We start from the raw sequence: 15865 nt of genomic DNA on the forward strand, positions 1-15865 counted from the left end.
TTTGACCGGCAAAATATTACAAGTGGTAGAGACCTACAAGGCAGACAGCAGTGGAGCCTGCATCAACACGAATGCCATTCTTGTACCAAGTGCATGGAAATACTATTTAGACTCATAAAATATACATCATATACAAAACGTCACAGCTTTTATTCGAACTTACTTGAAACTTTTAATATTAGAAGGTGTTCCATTTATAGAACGGTTTTTCCATTTTACATTTCGTGAAGAGGGCCGATAAAATAGTGGCCAAAAATGTTCAAACATTGAAGTTAAGTGTTTCTTTGCTGGAAATTTTGCATTTAGGTGTGATTCTCTACTCTGCACATACAATTCCAGTTTTCTGATAAAGTTGTTGTTTATCATTTGTTTGGTATGAATTTAACTATTTTTGATAACTATTAACAAAATATAATTAAAATGTGATAAGAAATAATTTTATTTATATGCAGATTATTTAAAATTAAAGAAAAAATTAGACATGTTGAAAAGGATATTTTTAAAGGATTGATTCTAATGTAGTTTGCATTTCGTTTTATGAATAGCTTAAGAATTTATCATTGAACTTTAATCTCATTTCAAAATCATTATATTTTGTCATAAATGTAACAAACAAGATATTATCCTATCATGTTGAATTTTTGTGTATTTCTTTCATTTACAAGCAATTTTAAATAAATACTGTTTTTATACATAGTATTTTTTAATTAAATTTTTAACAAAAAAATTTGAATATAAACTTTGTAAAATTAAAAAAATATATATTATAATGTTAAACAATAAAAACTTAAAAAAAGTAAAATTAGTTTGTTAATTATAATTTTTTTTATTATAAAAGAATGAAATTTTAAACAAACTTGTTTAAATTTTTCATCTAAAAGTACTTTTTAGAATTAGAAATGAACAAATTGTATTTTTCATTTGTGTTGAGGACAGTGTAATAAATAATTTAAGATAAAATTTTATGAGCATAAATATGAATAGTAGTAGTAAATTTTATGTATCTCTCTAATTTTTTATAAACGTTTCTTAAATTAAATTTTTTTAAAAATTAGTCAATATTTTAAAAAAATTTTTTCTGTAATTTGAATTTATTATCATTATTTTGTTTTTTACAGGAGAGCTCATACTTTAACTGTGTTATTTTTGATGTCATGTGCTTTAGTTTATGTTGCTATTTTTGAACAAGTTAAACAAGATCCAGAATACAATACAAAAAGGTTTGATTTTGTTTGTCTTGATTAATTTGTTTTCTGTGTCATTAAATGCATGTTAAAATATAAATTATTTTTCAGAAATAAATTTTTGTTTTTACTAATTACAGAAAATTACTACATTACAGTTATATTAAATATTATTTACCAATCCTTTTTATTGTTTCAAATACTTACATTGACAATTTTTAAATTACTATATAAGGAAATCATAATAAAAATCTGAACCAAAGTTTGAAATGCTATAGTGTTATATATCTATCATATTTAGATAAAACAATTTGAAAATTGATAAGTGAACATGCATTTGCATAAGAAATTTTATGTTCATGACATACGAATTCAATGATAACTCATGTTGAAAATTGATAGCTTGGTCTTATAAAACTAATAATTTCACTACTAAACCATATTTTCAATGTTGTGAAACATTTTGGAATATGTCATCAAACTGTTTATTAGGTAGTAAAAGACTGAAGAGTGACTGAACAATGAGTATAACTCCGGGATCCTGTAGAATCACCAAAACAATGTTTGCAAAAAATTACATGTTTTTATGAAAACAGCCACCACATGGATGAAATTGAGCATAAAACTTGCTCAGAAGTATGAAATTTTTTATTATCCACTAACTGGCTAATAATTATAATAGTTAAACACTTAAATCACCTTTAAATTTCAACAAGAAACTTTTAATTTAACTACAAGGATGTTGAATCTGTATCAAATGCCTGGAAATTAATATTAGAGGTTTAGCAGAACAAATTTATCTAAATAAAATACTGCAATAACTGGATGTTCACTGTATAATTGAGTCAAAAATACCTTAATCTAGTAAGTAAAACACCAATTTATTAAACTGAACAAACATTTTCAACTTTGTTTAAAAGGTCATTCTTACGTTAGAACAAAAATAGTATAGTTTAAAAGATTGAACAGTTTAAACCAGGGGTGTCCAACCTTTTTGTTTCTCTGCCCACATTGGAAGAAGTCATGGAGTTTTAAGCCTCAAGTATATTATATATACTTGTGACTCAATCCTTAAATATACAAGTATATTTAAGTATTAACATGTCTAGATTATAGTAATAAGTATTAAAACTTCATCACGAAAAAGGATATTGTAAAAAATTACTTCTACAGATACTTTCAATTTTTACTAGAAATAGATAAATTCATTTATTATAAAGGAAACAAACAAAAATTTATTTGAAAAATGCAAATACAGTAGAACATCAATTATCTGAATATCGATCAACCAAAACGTCAATTAACCGAAAGCTTTCTAGTTGGCAAATTTAAGTTTCTGCTAGTGCTGTGGCACTGCAATCTTTGGCTATGTCTTGGGCTACTCCAATATTATTTTTGTTGGTGTTTGTGTTTTAGCTGGCAGCACTGGTGCAGTCATGAGAGGGTACTTAAAGACATGCCAGGATTTGAATGAATTTCAACATGGGATAGGTTAATACAGGTAACTCCCGTATAACATGGGAGTTACGTTCTAAAAAATTGCCATGTTATACGAAACAAAGAACTAGTGCGAAAAGGGGGGTTAGGTTCCAAAAATTAAAAAACATGCTGTTAAATCCTTATTTAAATCTGATTTATTATTCATTTTTTTCATAGGTAAAATACTTATTTATTATTTAAGTAAATATTTTACCAGAGGATTATTCATCCTATATGATGATCTCAGCTTGAGCATCATCAACTTGTAACAGTTTTTGGGTGCATTCGTTAATAGCAGTTGCTCTGCAACGGGAGTGCGCTGCTGTTTGTAGGCATTTAGGAATGACAGTGGAAGAAAGATGGTGGCGCCTGCACTATTGATAGTATCGTGATGGAGGAATTTATAATTCTAAAATGAGCTTTTAGAGGCAAAAGAAGGGTCCCAATTGTAAAATTTAACCATTAAATGGATTATTGTTGAAAGAGCATTCAAAGTAGCCACGAAAACAATTAGAATGCTCGTGCGGAGTTACGCGGAAGTATAAAAGAATGCACCCTATGTTACATTTCATGTTCTACAAGGGTTTTACCTAATTTCCGAACCATGTTAGAGTGAGCCCGTGCTATAAAACCACCATGTTATACGGGGGATGTTCCCAATTCTCAAACCGTGTTAGAGTGAATCCGTGCTATAGAAGTGCCGTGTTATACGTGGGTTACCTGTATATTTTTTCATACATAATTGGTTATCCGAAAAATCGATTTTCCGAACAACCCCAGTCTCCAATTGATTTGGATAATCAATGCTCTACTATATTTGTTTTATTTGAGTCTTTAATTAATAAAAAATGACTAAACACCATTTTAATGTGCATTTTTATTCAACTAATATATTTATAAATAATATGTAGCCCAAAAAGTAGCCTATGCACCAAATGATATTTTTTATACTAAACTAAAAAACTGGTAGCCAAATTTGGGGCAAAGTAACCAAATCTTGCAATGCTGGAAGGAATACTAAATGAAACTGGAGTTGGGACTCAAAGGATTATCTTCCTCATTCACACATTTCCAAGTATTTTAAAATATTTTTTTTCCACTCAAAAATAAAATATGTATAAAGGTTTACGGCTTTGTGAAACTTCTTTTTGAGTTTATGCTATTGGAATAAAATAAAAAAATAAAAAAAATAAAAAATTTGTCAGTTTTGTTTACACATTTATTGACCTTGGGTCACGGGACTTGGCTTGGGTTGTGGGTTGGACACCCCTGGTTTAAACCATATGAAATGTCACATATGCAAAGTAAAACAAAAAGTAGTTAACAGTTTATCATAATAAGGAAATAAAACTAAAAAATAAAAGATGCTAAAACGAATACAAAAAGTAAATAAGATAAAAATTATAAATTACTATCTTGTTTTTCTAAATTTTTGTAATTTCTGAATTCTTCAGTGTCATAAGTTATGTTTTCTTCCAGTCCATGCTACTTCTGGAGTTTACCCACAACAGCTTAAATATCAATCTATTTCTATGGTTTGCAGCTGTGGTTTCTGTTCATAATGTTTTGGGAGTCTTGTGCATTTAGCTATTGTCCTTTCTGTCTTGACAAGAATTCAGTTAAATCTTTCTGCAAGTCCATTTTGTTGAGAAGTATCAGGAACAGCTTGATTCCTTAATCAGAATGTAATGTTTTAACTTATGACAGGTATATTCAGCATTATTTTTTGTTTTGAGTCTATTTTTTCCCTCCTACTTGTCTGTCAATTATAGTTAAGAATTCTTTAAATGTGTTGACAGCATCAGTTTTATTTTGCAAGAAGTATGCAACTATTTTTTGTGTGGTGCCATCAATGAATGTGATGCAATACTTTGCACCTGAATATGAAGCATTATAATTGAAGCACAAATATTTGAACACATTAGTTTAAGTGAGCAGATTGGCTTTTTTTTTAATCTGAAATGATTCTTGGTGTTTTTCAAGTGATGATCAAATTGTTAATGTGTCTATTGATTTCGTTTCAGAAAATACCTATTACGAGGTTGTGTGTAACTAATTCGAATAAAGCGTTATAGTGAAATGACTTATTCTGTGATGCTAAAGTTCATCTTCATTTTGACATAACACTCTTAAACAGCTTCTTATATTTTTCTGATTGTTTACTATGTATAATCCTTGATGTTGATTTATCTTTAGATAAAAATAATAATAATTTTATCATTAAAACACCTTTTATTGTTCATTTTTTGTAGTTATTCCTCTTGCATTTACTTGAATAATTGAGGTCAAATTACCCTGAAGTTGAGGTACAAACAGGATGTTATTTAAACATGTACTTTTTCTATTGTATGAAATCAAATGATGCTCTTTCCATGTGCTGAAGTTATTTTATTATCAGCCAATTTTAATTTTTTTTTGTGTTTTTATGTCAATAAAATATTTTTTTTTTTCTGATGTCGTATGTGCTGTTGTCCTACTGTCTAACTGTACATTTTCATGGTGTTTCTTTTTGTAATGAATGACTTTTAACTATTTTTATTTATAATGGAGTCACAGATTCAAATAGTTGAAACTTTCTGGAAGTCCATATAACATGGTTTGGGCACTATTTTTGTCAGTAATGGCTACCACAGCCTATTCAAGCTGTTCAGCAATTGAAATTAAGAAATTCTTCCATGGTTTGTTGAGTTGAGGAATCCAAAAATGTAATGAGGGTCTATTTAAATGTAAAAAATAGGAGTCTGTGACTTTGTTTTCGATATACAGAGGTATAAAAGTGATAATTAGTGATGTAACGAAAATTCGATTACTATTTGGTATTCAGCCTATTTGGCCTATTTTTTGCTATTCGGCTGAATACCGAATATTTAAATCACTATTCGGCTGAATATTGAATATTTAATCACTATTCGGCCAAATACTGAATACCTAAAAACAGGAGTAAGAAATAACAAAAACACAGTAAATTAATCATTTTGGTATTTAGATTTAATGTTATCAAGTTAGTGTTGTTTGTTTATATTTATTTATAACTTATAACATACACAAAATAAAAAAGAAAATAATATTAGTCACATGTATTTGTGAGGGCCCGGATTTAAGATTCGAATATTTTTATTCATTAGATTAAAAGTTAGGGTTAACACAAAAAGGAAAAAACAACCGACAAATTTTCTCATAAAAATCGCTCATAAAAACTCCGTTCCCACGACAATACTTCCCTGTAGAAGATGAGTTAACTGTTGTGTCATAAGTTNATTTTCATATGTGCATTAATTAATCAAGCCGAATAGTTTTGCTGATATTCAGCTATTTGGCCACACTCCTGGCTGAATATTCAGTATTCGGTCTGAGGCCGAATATACTATTCATTGCAACACTAGTGATGATGTCCATGCTCTCTGATGCGACTGAGCATGCCTAATGGATTTAGGTCTAGCAGTCAAAAATAAAAACAGCATTGTGTGTCTCTAATGGAAAATGACACAAAAAATGAAGAATGCACAAGAACCAAGCAATTGATAGTGATTGCTTTGTTCTTGGATTGCCTTTCCATGTTGGCAAGTGCAAAGTTTGCCTGTCCACTTCTGTCAGGTACAAGGATCATCTCTTCTGTGCCTAACGTTTGATTATGTTATCAACTCAATTTCATGTTTATTTTCACATTTTCACTTCGCAGTCCTTCTCTGTTCTTTTTCTGTTATTTACACGTGTAGGTCATTTCATTGTTATCCACATTTGATATCATCATTTATCACATACTGAAACATTAATACAGCTCAGGCACGTTATGCCAGCGATCTGGGAATTCCCCTGTTGGGACCAAGCTACACTACTACACAAGGTCTTTGACCGGCAAAATATTACAAGTGGTAGAGACCTACAAGGCAGACAGCAGTGGAGCCTGCATCAACACGAATGCCATTCTTGTACCAAGTGCATGGAAATACTNATTTATCACATACTGCCATGACGCTCTTGTCTGTCCACTATAACTGTGAAGAATTAATGCGATTGGCGAAGCGTAGTGACAGAGGGTTAATAGAGAGCAAGGTCCTTGCCATAATGCGGTTTGCACGCAAATTTTCATATGTGCATTAATTAATCAAGCCGAATAGTTTTGCTGATATTCAGCTATTTGGCCACACTCCTGGCTGAATATTCAGTATTCGGTCTGAGGCCGAATATACTATTCATTGCAACACTAGTGATGATGTCCATGCTCTCTGATGCGACTGAGCATGCCTAATGGATTTAGGTCTAGCAGTCAAAAATAAAAACAGCATTGTGTGTCTCTAATGGAAAATGACACAAAAAATGAAGAATGCACAAGAACCAAGCAATTGATAGTGATTGCTTTGTTCTTGGATTGCCTTTCCATGTTGGCAAGTGCAAAGTTTGCCTGTCCACTTCTGTCAGGTACAAGGATCATCTCTTCTGTGCCTAACAAGTGTGGGGATTGATCCTTTCTTTTCGGCTCCACCTCAGTTCTATCATGATACAGCAAAATTATGTGATGTCCTAGATTAAATTTAAATATTTTTTTTAAATAAAAAATTTATTATAATACAATAAAATTACTCCTTTTAAGTGTTTGTTATTATTTGAACATTATATCTTAGTTTAACTGAAAATTATTGTACTTCCTGGTCTCTATTCAAATGCTGGGAAAGTTGAGCAATAACCCCTGTCAGCTTTTTTACACAGTCTTAAAAACAAAGTCATAAAAAAAGAAAATCTTTAACTGGTGAAATAACACATACTGATTTAAATATAAAACAATATTTGGTTGAAATTCTGATAAGTAATTAAGAAGAGCAATACATTGTCTGTTACAAGGTAGAAGCTGGTGCATAGAGTGGACCAAACTTTAGTGCAGTTAATATGCATGGAGGAGGCACAATGTTGTCCCAGGTAGTGACGGGTGGTGTAACATTAGGAGAAGGTTTTATGTTCTGTTGTTTGAATTAATCAAAATTATCACCTTTTTAAATATTCTAGCAAATAATTTAATATCGTCAAACCCCTGATAGCTTGTTCGGTGTCAGGGATAACATGTTATCCCTGACACCGAACAAGCTATCAGGGGTTTGACGATATTAAATTATTTGCTAGAATATTTAAAAAGGTGATAATTTTGATTAATTCAAACAACAGAACATAAAACCTTCTCCTAATGTTACACCACCCGTCACTACCTGGGACAACATTGTGCCTCCTCCATGCATATTAACTGCACTAAAGTTTGGTCCACTCTATGCACCAGCTTCTACCTTGTAACAGACAATGTATTGCTCTTCTTAATTACTTATCAGAATTTCAACCAAATATTGTTTTATATTTAAATCAGTATGTGTTATTTCACCAGTTAAAGATTTTCTTTTTTTATGACTTTGTTTTTAAGACTGTGTAAAAAAGCTGACAGGGGTTATTGCTCAACTTTCCCAGCATTTGAATAGAGACCAGGAAGTACAATAATTTTCAGTTAAACTAAGATATAATGTTCAAATAATAACAAACACTTAAAAGGAGTAATTTTATTGTATTATAATAAATTTTTTATTTAAAAAAAATATTTAAATTTAATCTAGGACATCACATAATTTTGCTGTATCATGATAGAACTGAGGTGGAGCCGAAAAGAAAGGATCAATCCCCACACTTGTTAGGCACAGAAGAGATGATCCTTGTACCTGACAGAAGTGGACAGGCAAACTTTGCACTTGCCAACATGGAAAGGCAATCCAAGAACAAAGCAATCACTATCAATTGCTTGGTTCTTGTGCATTCTTCATTTTTTGTGTCATTTTCCATTAGAGACACACAATGCTGTTTTTATTTTTGACTGCTAGACCTAAATCCATTAGGCATGCTCAGTCGCATCAGAGAGCATGGACATCATCACTAGTGTTGCAATGAATAGTATATTCGGCCTCAGACCGAATACTGAATATTCAGCCAGGAGTGTGGCCAAATAGCTGAATATCAGCAAAACTATTCGGCTTGATTAATTAATGCACATATGAAAATTTGCGTGCAAACCGCATTATGGCAAGGACCTTGCTCTCTATTAACCCTCTGTCACTACGCTTCGCCAATCGCATTAATTCTTCACAGTTATAGTGGACAGACAAGAGCGTCATGGCAGTATGTGATAAATGATGATATCAAATGTGGATAACAATGAAATGACCTACACGTGTAAATAACAGAAAAAGAACAGAGAAGGACTGCGAAGTGAAAATGTGAAAATAAACATGAAATTGAGTTGATAACATAATCAAACAAGTCAAGGCAGCTTATTGGCGCGAAATTCGTGGCCATCAATGCCAAACAATTGTTGTCATAGACTTCGGAAAGCTAAATGCTTGTAATGTAAGTCACTTAGCGTGCATGTGCAAAAGCCTGGGGCCATTCAGTCTACCAAGCTGTCTCGAATCTGTGAAATCANGTGGAAAAAGTTCTCTTTCCAATCCAGCCTGGGGGCAAAAACTGTTGGCCACCCCTGCACTAAAGGCTGTCTTTATAAATTGTAAATTCTTTCAGTACTGAGTCAATGTTATATTTAAAAGTAAATTTTTCATCAGATATGAAAGCCATTGGTAGAATGAATATAATTGTATGTTAATAGAGAAAGAAGGAAATTAAGGATTATGGTCTAATGATTGAGGGGTGCACAACCTGCAGCCCGCGGGCCACATACGGCCCCTTATCAATGTTTATGCGGCCCACGGACGGTACAGGCCAAATCCCTTCTTTCCAAGTTTCTAAGTATAGAACTTTTCCCTTTCACAAAGTCATTAGCACCCAACTGTTTTATAACTTTCCCTGAAGTGAGAAATGGGGAGTGTTCTATAAATAAGTCTATTTCTAGCTAACACTTTCTGATTTAGATATCGAATATTTTAAATTTAATACATAGTATTATAACGATTTTTTGAAGAATCAAATAGAATAAAATGATGTTAGAACGTCATTTCCGATGTTATCAGGAAGTTTCTATTTTGGTGGGAAATCTTCAATTTTATGCTTCGGAAAACTTGCTTATTCGTCTAAATAGCGTCAAATAACAAAAATAAGTGAAAGTAGCGCTGAAAAACCATGAAAATAAAGATTTTTTAGCATTTGTTTACATTCCAGATTCTGATTGGTATAGTCGAATTTGAATCAATCTTTTCTGAAGAGACGCTTATTTGTCAACCTAATGTCATTCAAACTAGAAAAAAACTAACCAGAGTTCAAAAAGGAATGTACAAAAAGCTATAAAACCAATAATTTACAACAATATCTCTCCATAGACAAAGAATAGAAAAAAAAATTTTCACATCAAATTTATTATTATTAAGTTGGACCAAGAAAATTAATACTGTAGTTGGAATAGAGTCATTACGACTAAAAGGAAGCCATTTGCATTAAAATATTTTGGATTTAATAATTATTACAAACCGCGTCAAGCCATAAACTTGTCAACAAAGAGGGTTGTAAAATGATTCCGTGTAGCTAGAAAGCTGCGGTTTTTTTTGTTTGAAAGAAAACAGATATATTTAGGTTATTTAAGTAGTAAATTAATTGGAACTTTTTATTTACTTTTATTTTTACATTCTTTTTTTCGTAAATTTAAAATTAAATTATTATTTTTAATTTTTATTTTATTTGAAATTTAACAGTCGTAAACTGTGATATATTTGTGACAGAAAACAAAAAACAGATTGATTCTAGCGCCAATTTGAAACGAGATATCGCAATTTTAATAATTATATTTAAAATATTCAGATTTTCCGCTGCACCGCGTTAATCACTTTTGATTCATTTCTGAACACGGGGGTAAAACTGACGGGCCATAAATATAATTTAGGTAAGAATGGTAACCACATTTATGATGGATTAGTGTCCTGCACCTGGCATGTTGACGATCTGACTCACAAATTCTGAGAAATGGTGGAGACGCCCGGACAGGGGTCGAACGAATTAAGACCTGCCTGGCCATTTGTCACGTGTGCGTAATAGTCTTCTGTCCCCGCCTCTTTAGTCTTTGGTCAGAGTGGATACAGAACAAAGCACGTGGTAGTCTAGCTTGCCTTATCTCAAACATGATTTGTTGCGGGCCTCAGAATTTTCGGCACAATGAGACATTGTTTTGCAGAGTGAACAGTATGGCGCCGGGCATTAAACGCAAGGTCAATCGCGAGAATCATCAGTTTCAAGAAGTGGAAGTGTGGACTAACAAGTACTGTTTTGTGCAACAGAACAACAGCATTATTTGCCTTTTGTGCAATGGAACAATAGCAGTGCCAAAAGAATTCAACCTGAAGCGACATCATGAAAGCCAACACAAGGATTTCCTTCTGCAAGGTACGGAACGCAAACGGAAAATCGAATCGTTACGACGATCACTAATCAGCCAACAAAATGTGTTCAAGAAACAATCTGGAGAATTGGATGCGGCTGTTGAAGCCAGCCTAGAAATATCTGCTTTAATAGCCAAGAATGGGAAACCTTTCACAGATGGCGATATGATAAAAAAGTGTCTTATCATCGCAAGTGAGATGTGTCCTGAGAAGACAGTGTTTTCAAACAATCAGTCTTAACCACATGACGATACAACAAAGAATCTCGCAAATTGCATCAGACATTTCTGGCCAACTTAATATTTTAGTTGCAAACTGTGCTTATTTTTCTTTGGCTGTGGAAGAATCCACTGACATATCATCAACAGCACAAGTGATTGTGTTTATTAGAAGTGTTTCACTAGATTTTATTGTGAATGAAGAATTTCTTGGCATGGCATCACTTTCTGGACATACAACTGGTGCTGACTTATTTACTAGTTTATTGAGCGTTTGCAACAAATCAGCACTGGACTTTGACAAGCTATCCAGCATTGCCACCGATGGAGCACCATCTATGGTTGGATGTGAGAATGGCATGGTCACCTTGCTGAAAAACCACCTTGGGGACAGGCAAAAGGAGTTAGTCCAGTATCATTGCATAATTCACCAACAGCAACTTTGTGCAAAGAAGCTGGGATTTGAACGTCTGCTGAAAGATGTCTATGATACTGTGAACTTAATCCGCCGTCATGGACTCAACCATCGACTCTTCACATCATTTCTTGAAGAAATAGATGCTGATTATGCTGACCTGCCCACGTATACTGAAGTTCGTTGGCTGAGCAAGGCAACAGTCCTCAAGAGATTTGTGGAGCTATTGGGGCCTATTATCACTTTCCTCAAAGAACGGGGGAACACTACAAGGAATTTGGAGGGACAAAGATGGCAGTGTGATTTAGCTTTCCTTGCTGACATTACTGCTTATCTAAACGACCTTAATTTGAGATTGCAGGGAAAGATGCAACTTGTTTCTCAGTTGACAAGTAACATCAATGCATTTATGACCAAACTATCACTTTTCAAGTCCCACATGCAATCAGAGAACTTTACACACTTTCCACATTGCAAGGCCATGAAAGAGAAATACCCACATATGAAGATGGATTACTCTGACCAAGTTAACACCCTCCTTACATCATTCAATGAGAGGTTTGGTGAATTCCAGAAATACAAGATCTACCTGCAACTTTTTTCAACTCCATTTGATGTGAAAGTGGAAGATGCCCCTCCAGATGTCCAACTTGAGTTGATAGACATCCAGTGCAGTGATGAATTGAAATCACAGTTCAAAAATTCTAATCTCCTCACATTCTACAAAGAACTGCCAGATACATCATTTCCAAAACTGAAAGACAATGCTCAATTTTGTGCAAGCATGTTTGGCAGTACCTATGTATGCGAACAAGCGTTTTCGCTTATGAATTTAAACAAGTGCAAAACACGGAACAGGTTAACCAAAGAGAATTTGGAAAATCTGCTGGTTGTTTCAACATCTGCCATTACACCAGACATCAAGAAGATTGCCGCCAGCATCCAATCTCAGCCATCGCATTAATCGCTTGGAGGTCCGGCCCCCAGTCAGTAAACTTAATCCTAATTTGGCCCTTCTTCACAAAAGGTTGTGCATCCCTGTCTAATGAGAACATATTGTTACAGTTTATTTAAGATATTAATTTTAAGATTGGTTACTTTAATGAAAAGGTTTAGCACTGAGATCTAATTGTAATAAATGGAGAAATGAATTTTATATCATTGGTGTAAGCAATAATAAAAGAATTAACATTAAGAATGATTGGTGATTTGCTTTTTATCATTATATTACAGTATGAAACTATGAGCACTAAGTTTTGGCTCTATGGTGGACTTATCACACGCTATTGACATAGTCAGAGTAATCACACAGAAGTGGGTAGATGCTGGTTTATTATGATGACAGTATGCATTTTGGACAGGTTGTTTGTCCCTCTTCAGCTGTATTTGTTACAATTTGGTGAGTTTACAGGAGTCTACAAAAATACAAATGGTTTTTCTCATTACAAACATTTGGGTTTATGATTAAAATAGTTTAAAATTACATTTTTATACATACCTGTACTTAAAAAGTACATTCTAGTTTGTTGCTGATGAGTGGATGACTTTTTTTGTGGGATTTTTCACCGATGATATATTGTTTTCCCATATAAATAGCAACCAGAGATTAAAATTGTTGCTTAATGAAATTAATTGTGAAGTACTGTACATACTATGGAAATGAACATAATACAAAGTTATAAACAAGATTACAGTTACAAAAGTAAGAGCTTTTTTAAGAAAGGTTACATACATTTTTGCAGACAGTCAGCTTGTACAAACAATGTTTTCTATTACAGAAGCAATGCTACTATAGTGTGTATTTCATTAAGCAACAATTTTAATCTTTGGTTGCTATTTTTACAGGAAAACAATATAATGTCTGTAAAAATCCTCACATCGCAACAAAATAGAATGTACCTTTTAAGTACATATAAAAATGTAATTTTAAACTATTTTAATCATAAACTTAAATGTCTGTAATGAAAAAACCACTTGTATTTTTGTAGATTCCTGTAAACTCACCAAATTGTAACAAATACAATTGAAAAGGGACATACCATAATCATAATAAACCTATGTATAACCACTTCTGTGTGTTTGCTTCAATAACGTCAATAGTGTGTACCATAGAGTCAAAATTTGGTGCTCATAGTTTTATATTAAGAATGATATTGTAAAGATAAGCAAATAAGTAAATTATTTAAAATGTGAATATTGTGATATGCCAGAGAAGGGAGAGAGAAGTCACAAAGAAAAATCAGCCTGTTTAATTGTAAGTTTAATGAGATGATAAAATTTAATTTTTAAATGTAACTTAAGATGTTAACTTATATTATCATTTGATAAATAATTTGTATACTAATTTAACAGTATAAAAAATGAAAGTTAAAATTTTTTCTTATAATAAATAATAGTCATTAATTGTAAATTATTTTATTTTCAGAGGATTAGTTGCTTGTATTTTGGTATTTTTATTACTTGGTGTGACACAAATTCCTGATGGACCATTTCGCAGACCTCACCCTGGTTAGTTTATGAAAAATTTTTTTATAGAGTACAAAGTCCTGAAATTTCAGAAACCTCAAAAATTACAAAAAATAGCATCTTCCTTTCAATATTTGAAATATTTGACTATTGAACACTACTGTAATATCTAAAAAGAGCAAAGAAAAATTCATTGTTTTCTTAATTACTAGGAATGAGCATGAAAGATAGAGAATAAAAAAGTGAGAAATTGATGAAAGATGAATGAATAAATACTTTTTCTGGGTTTTTAATAAAGAGTTTATTACAATTCATTGCTAGATAAAATTCAGTATGATGAAAATATAAATGTATTTAGTTTTTACTATCATTTTAAAAAAGAATAGTTATTTTGACTTTTTTTTTGAAAGAAAAATATACTTCAAACAATTGTTTTTAGTACTTTAGTGTTTAATTATGATAAATGGCATCTGCTCTTTTATTGTTTGCCACATTTCTGGTTTTTTTTTTTCTGAGTTTTATTCTTGCATTAATTTTGAAAATATCTGTTCTTATTAAATTGCTGTTCTTAACTATAAAAAATGTTTTTAAAGAGCATAAAATTCAATAAATAAATTGAATTTTATGCTCTTTAGAAACCCTTTTTTATATAGTTAAATTCATTTCTTAAATAAATAATTTTTTTAATGTTAATGAAAAAAGTATAAATATTTTAGAAAACATATTCTTATAAAATTTTATTCAAATGAGTTTTCAAGTATGTTTTAGTATGTAAGCATTTCTTTCATTTGTCTACCAGTGGTTAATTGGATAAAAACCACTGAACACTGGTAGTTGGTGGTACATAGTGTTTTTAACAGATGGATTTTTGGAGTCAAATCAGGACTTTGTTCTTTAGTGTAAATATTAAATTTTAAATAAAAATAAAATATTCTTTGCTTGTTTCAAATTATGTAATATTTATGATTTTCATTAACTTTAGAATATTAAATACAATTGACACTTTACTTCAGACCTCTCTAAAATGAAATATTGATCCTGAGTTAAGTTTTTAAAATATTTTTATATTTTAACAAACTTTTTCAATTTTTTATAGTAGTAATAAAACAAACTTCTATGTTTGTATACATATATATATTTTATTGCTAATTAAATTAGCAATTTACACTTTATTCTAGAGTTGTCTGGAATTTCGAGAGTTGATTGTATATGTGAGATTATTAATATACGTGAAAAACATTCAATGGACTATTAATTTTGAATCTGAAATTTTGACCCTTTTCATAGGTCTGTCAGGTTTAACATATAAATGTATAATATCATTTCATTCTAACTAAATTTATGATTTTTAAGTACCATAATTGCAAGAATGGAAATAAAAACTTTGTATTGTCTTCACCTTGCAATATTTTTCATTTTTAAATTTTCAGATTTTAAGTTATCTTTAACAAACTGATAGAAAAGATAAGCTAAATTTTTTAAATCAAACTTAGATTGTTATTTCTGCTAATAACCTTTTCTTTGTTCCAGTTGTTTATCAGATTGATACACAAATATTTCCAGTTTGGAATTATTTACTTATTTGGCAAATTGATAAAAAAAACTGTATTCTGTCTCTTTTATTAGAATATGGGAAACAAAATAACAAAATACAATTAATATTAATTCAATACACAATTCAATAATAGTACTTAGTTTATAATGCAACAATTTGTTTTCCATTTTTAAATTTATGATTTCTGCTCTGTATAATTT

General features: G+C 31.3%; 1 protein-coding gene across 1 annotated transcript in view; it reads left to right on the plus strand.

Annotated features, from left to right (window-relative positions):
* Window positions 1–1095: 1095 nt before the first annotated feature.
* LOC111639283 (phosphatidylserine synthase 2-like) overlaps window positions 1096–15865 on the plus strand; it is a gene marked incomplete at its 5' end in the record, with an annotated part of 33457 nt that continues 18687 nt past the window's right edge. Inside the window, 2 exons of the mRNA XM_023385126.1 lie at window positions 1096–1220; window positions 14070–14152. Coding sequence (XP_023240894.1) covers window positions 1096–1220; window positions 14070–14152 — 208 coding nt within the window. The remainder of the gene's footprint in view (window positions 1221–14069; window positions 14153–15865) is intronic.

This window comes from Centruroides sculpturatus, unplaced genomic scaffold (genome assembly GCF_000671375.1).
Source record: "Centruroides sculpturatus isolate CEXI.00-Female unplaced genomic scaffold, Cexi_2.0 scaffold1125, whole genome shotgun sequence".
Taxonomy (NCBI): Eukaryota; Metazoa; Arthropoda; class Arachnida; order Scorpiones; family Buthidae; genus Centruroides; species Centruroides sculpturatus.